The sequence below is a fragment of the Pteropus vampyrus genome, unplaced genomic scaffold (assembly GCF_000151845.1).
Source record: "Pteropus vampyrus isolate Shadow unplaced genomic scaffold, Pvam_2.0 Scaffold357, whole genome shotgun sequence".
Lineage (NCBI taxonomy): Eukaryota > Metazoa > Chordata > Mammalia > Chiroptera > Pteropodidae > Pteropus > Pteropus vampyrus.
In genome coordinates this window covers 1,648,816-1,653,326 of record NW_011889138.1, presented here as the reverse complement: position 1 = coordinate 1,653,326, position 4,511 = coordinate 1,648,816, and the positions used below count along the sequence as shown (strand labels likewise).

The 4,511-nt window shown below is 40.6% G+C and overlaps 1 protein-coding gene across 1 annotated transcript in view; it reads right to left on the bottom strand.

The window, feature by feature from the left end:
* Positions 1 to 889, bottom strand: part of NLRP7 (NLR family pyrin domain containing 7) — a gene marked incomplete at its 5' end in the record, with an annotated part of 24,247 nt that extends 23,358 nt beyond the window's left edge. Inside the window, 2 exons of the mRNA XM_023522735.1 lie at positions 4 to 545; positions 830 to 889. Of these exons, the coding sequence (XP_023378503.1) occupies positions 4 to 545; positions 830 to 889 (602 nt within the window). The remainder of the gene's footprint in view (positions 1 to 3; positions 546 to 829) is intronic.
* Between the last annotated feature and the right edge of the window lie 3,622 nt (positions 890 to 4,511).

Below are 4,511 nucleotides of genomic sequence, written 5' to 3'. Positions count from 1 at the left end.
GGCTTACGCATGTTCCAGTCGCTGCAAATGTCGTGGATGAGTGACCCCGAGGGCACTCTCAGCTCATCGAAACCATCCACGACGAACAGGAGCTTCTGTGCCGGGGCTCGCGCCTCTGGGCGGGCTTCCTGTGCATCAGGTGTGTTCTTGGAGATCAGCTCTGCGAAAGTGCACGTCCCCTTGCGGTTGAGCTCCTTGCAGCTGAGATAGAAGGCTGGGCTGAGGGTCTTTGCGAGGCTGTCCCGGGTCCAGTCCAGCATCACCTTCTTAGCCAGTGTGGTTTTCCCAACGCCCGCAGGGCCGTGCAGCACCACTGTGAGTGGCCTTAGCTGTGTGGGTGTTTCGGGATTCAAGAATAACGCCAACTTTTGGCTTCCCTGGGTAATTGTCTGGTGGACACCATCACCATCTTTACGCCAAAACTTCTCCATCATACTTCTCTCTCTCCTCCTCCTCTGTAGTGATATGCAATGGGAGAAAGTTAGGGTGCCAGTGATTACAATCAGCTGGAAAAGTCTTTGTAAAGGACCAGAAATGAGGAATACCTAGAAGAAGCAAATTATCTTGCATTTTACCAAATGTCGAATGTATGACTATAAGGCATAATTCATCTATCTAGATTTTCTAACCTCCAAGACCCCTTCTGCTTCTCCCACCTTTGGGTTACCTATCCTTTGTGCTTGTGTGCACTTTGTAAAATACCGGTGGATGGAAGCTGGACCCACAGGGTTGTTTTTACTTCCTAGGTCAAGCGTTATTGTAAACAAGGAAAATTTTAAATATTCTTGAGTCTATTTCATTTGTATTATGGTAAAAATACACATAAAATTTTTAACTGTTTTAAAGAGCACAATTCAGTGGCATTAAGTGCATTCATAATATTGTGCAATCATCACTACCATCTAGTTCCAAGTTTCATCACCCCAAACAGAAACCCCATACCATTTACCAGTTACTCCCTACTTTCCCCTTCCCCAGCCCCTGACATCTGCTAATTTGCTATCTCTGTGTGTTTATTATTTGTGGCATTTTACATGAATAGCATCATAAAATACATGAATGACATTTGGTGTATGGCTTCCTTCCCTTAGCTTCATAGAGACAGTCTACTTTTGATTAACCAAGCTGTGTTGTCAGAGGAGCTAAAAGGACACACACACTATTGGAAGTGATTGAATCTATCAAGTCTATACTAAGGGGGAAATTATGTACTTATACACCAAATACCGAGGAACGAGTCAAAAACCATGTGTCAGGTCTCTCACCGAGAGCTACAAGTTTGTAAACAACGTCAAAGAAATTAGCAATAAACAGAAAGGACACTCACTGGGTTAGAAGGCCGTCTTATAATATTGGTTCTTTCCAAATTGTTCTACAGTTTGCATGAATTCCCATTCAATATCCCAACAGGTTCTAGTATTTTATGAGCTAAGTTTAAAGTTTATATGGGAATGCCAAGATGTAGAAGCACATAATCAAAACCACATGCAGACAAACAAGAGTTGGAAGACTTACAGTACAATATAAAAATATGGGTCCAAATGAGATAGAAAAAAAAAAAGTGTCCAGGGTGTGCCATTTGAGAAGGCACTCACTTGTTTTACCCTAGTCTGACCCCAATACGGACTTACTATAAACTAGAGCAAATGATAGGAAACTGACAAAGGTAAACGATGGACCAATGGGAGGGATTTATGTGTTTATGAACAGACTCATGTGGTCAACGTCTTACAGCTGCGACGCTGCAGTGCAGAGCTACAGGGAGGGAACAGTCTTTTCAATAAGTAGTACTGAGTTAATTAGATATTCACATTAAATAAAAACAACAGAGGATTCAAGATGATGTAGAAGGTAAAGGTTGTACACACCTCCTCTAGCAACCACACCAAAATTATAACAAAACTACAAAGCAATCAGTATGTGGAGTCACCAGAGGTCTGGCTGAATAGAAGCCCTACAACTAGGTCACCTATAAATTGAGGTGGGAAAGAGACACGAATGACCCAGTCCCACAACCGTGAGTGGCCATCAAGAATCAGCAGGGCAGAGAAAGTCTTGTTGCCTTTTCCCAAAGGCAGACCTGAGCAACAGGGAGTTCAGCCTAGGGGTAAAGAAATAGAAGGGCAGCTATAATAACGAGTCCTAAAGAATCTAAAAGATGTGTAATTGTTATTAGAACAGTTTAACTGAGAACATTAATTTCTGTTTTCCAAATCTTTATCTAGTATTTTGCAAAACTTAGGGCGCAGTAAAATTGTAATAGGAGCTTGTTAAAAATGTAGGCATCTGGTCCTCATCTTTGCAATGTCCCTTCAAGGAAATCTCAGATGAAGCCCAGAAATAAGTGATCCAGATGATTTTTCTCCCCCTCTGACTTCGTCTAAGATATTTTCTGTGGACTTCAGCAGAAACATGGTGGAGTGAGAGATGTCCCCAGATCTATCCCCTTGAAACAACAACAAGCTGAACATCTAAAATTCAACAAAAAACACCCAAACTGCACACCAGCACATCTGAGCATGGGATCTGCACATAAGAGCTACCACAGATCAGAACCCCGGGTATCAGTTGGTGGACTGGGAGAAACAAAGAAGCTGCCTCTCGCAGCCACCAGAGCTCCCTGTAGGAGGAGGGGGAGGGGTGAAGGTGCAGGAACTTCCCTAAACAGCCCTGCCTGGAACTGCCGTGAGCTCCCTGTGCAGGGTGGAAGGGCCCAGTCATCAGGGCAGATGCGAGTTGGGACCACAGAGAAAGAACAGTTGATTTTTACCAGCCAGGTTGCAAAACCAAGGCTGAGCTGCAGTCCCCAACTCCCAACCCAGAGGGCCCATCTCCCCATACCCTCCAAGACTGATCACCCTGGAGCCCCAGGGGAATCAGAGCAAGCGCTGTCACTGACACTAACAGGAACTGAAACTGAGGGTAGCGAGCATAATTAAATATCTATAAGAAAAATTTTTATAAAGGCATTTTAAGGCTTTATATAAAGCAGGGATCCAAGATGCTTAGATACCACCTACTAGAAACCAAAAGAAAAGTGCCTTCTTTGCAACAGGCTAAAGAGAGACCTTTATATAATAAACCTTATTTCTGGAAAAACAGCAGAAATTACTTCCATTAATGCCCAGATGGAGAAATAGTCCATTAAACACCATGAACAACCAGGTGACAAGGTAGCTCGGAAAAAAAAAGAGAAAAATCTGCAGAAAATAAGCTTGCAGACATGGAAATATGTGACTTAAATGACAGAATTCAGGATGGTACTTCTGAAAAAACTCAATGAGTTCCAAAATGAGTCATATCAACAATTTCAGAAATTGAAAAAATAACTAGATGAGCAGAACAAGGAGATTGGAACCCTAAAAAAGAACAGAATAGATCTTCTGGAGATTTAAAAAAAAAAACAACACTGCAAGAGTTGAAAAATGAAACAGCAAGCTTGGGAAATAGAGTAGACCAAATGAAGGAAAGAATCAGTAATATCAAAGACAAAAATGTAGAAATAAATTGGAAGGAAGAAGAGAGAAACCGAAGAATGAAAATTAATAAAAGAGAAATTCAAGAACTTGCTGATACCATCAGGAGCGGAAACAAGAATAATGGACATCATCAAGGGTGAAGAAAAGGAGCAGGGACTAAAAAGCATTTTCAGACAAATAGTGGACGAGAATTTCCCAAATCTAAAGGATGAGCTGGAGCTTGGAATTCAAGAAGTCAACAGAACACCCAATTATCTCAACCCAAAAAGGCCTTCACCAAGACACATTGTATTAAAATTATCAAAATTCAGCGACAAAGACAGAATTCTCAAGGCAGCCAGGGATTAAAAAAATGGTAACTTATAAAGGAAAACCCATTAGATTATCTTCAGACTTCTCAGCACGACCGTTACAAGCCAGAAAGGAATAGAATCAAATATTTAAACTACTAAGTGAAAGAAACTACCAGTCTAGAATAATGTATCCAGCTAAGCTCTCCTTTAGATATGAAGGAGAAATAAAGGCCTTTCCAAGCATACAAAAATTGAGGGAATTCTCCACTACAAGGCCTGCATTACAGGAAATACTGAAAGCAATCAGCTCACCTGAAACAAAATGACAAAAAAAAAAATACATAATTAGGAGTAAAGTGACTATCAGGCAAATAGAAACAGAGGAGTGCAATCCTTACTAAGAGCAAGGCATTATAAGCTTAAATAAGAAGAGAATTGTTATAACAAGATAGTAATGAACATTCAGCATACATAGGGACATTTTGAGATAACAATGACTGAAAAGGGGAGGATTCAAAGATCCAAATTTTCAAAAGGGAATGGAGATAAGGCATGAAGAAAATGGATGATTGTATATATATAACTATATTTACGTATTCATAATGGTAACCACATGCCAAAGATTCAGAACCAAAGTATATAACATAAAACAAGAGGAACCAGAGGGAAAATCCATAAAAGCCAACCAAAATAAAGAAAACAGAAATACAAAGACAAGGAAGCAATGGAAACACCGAAC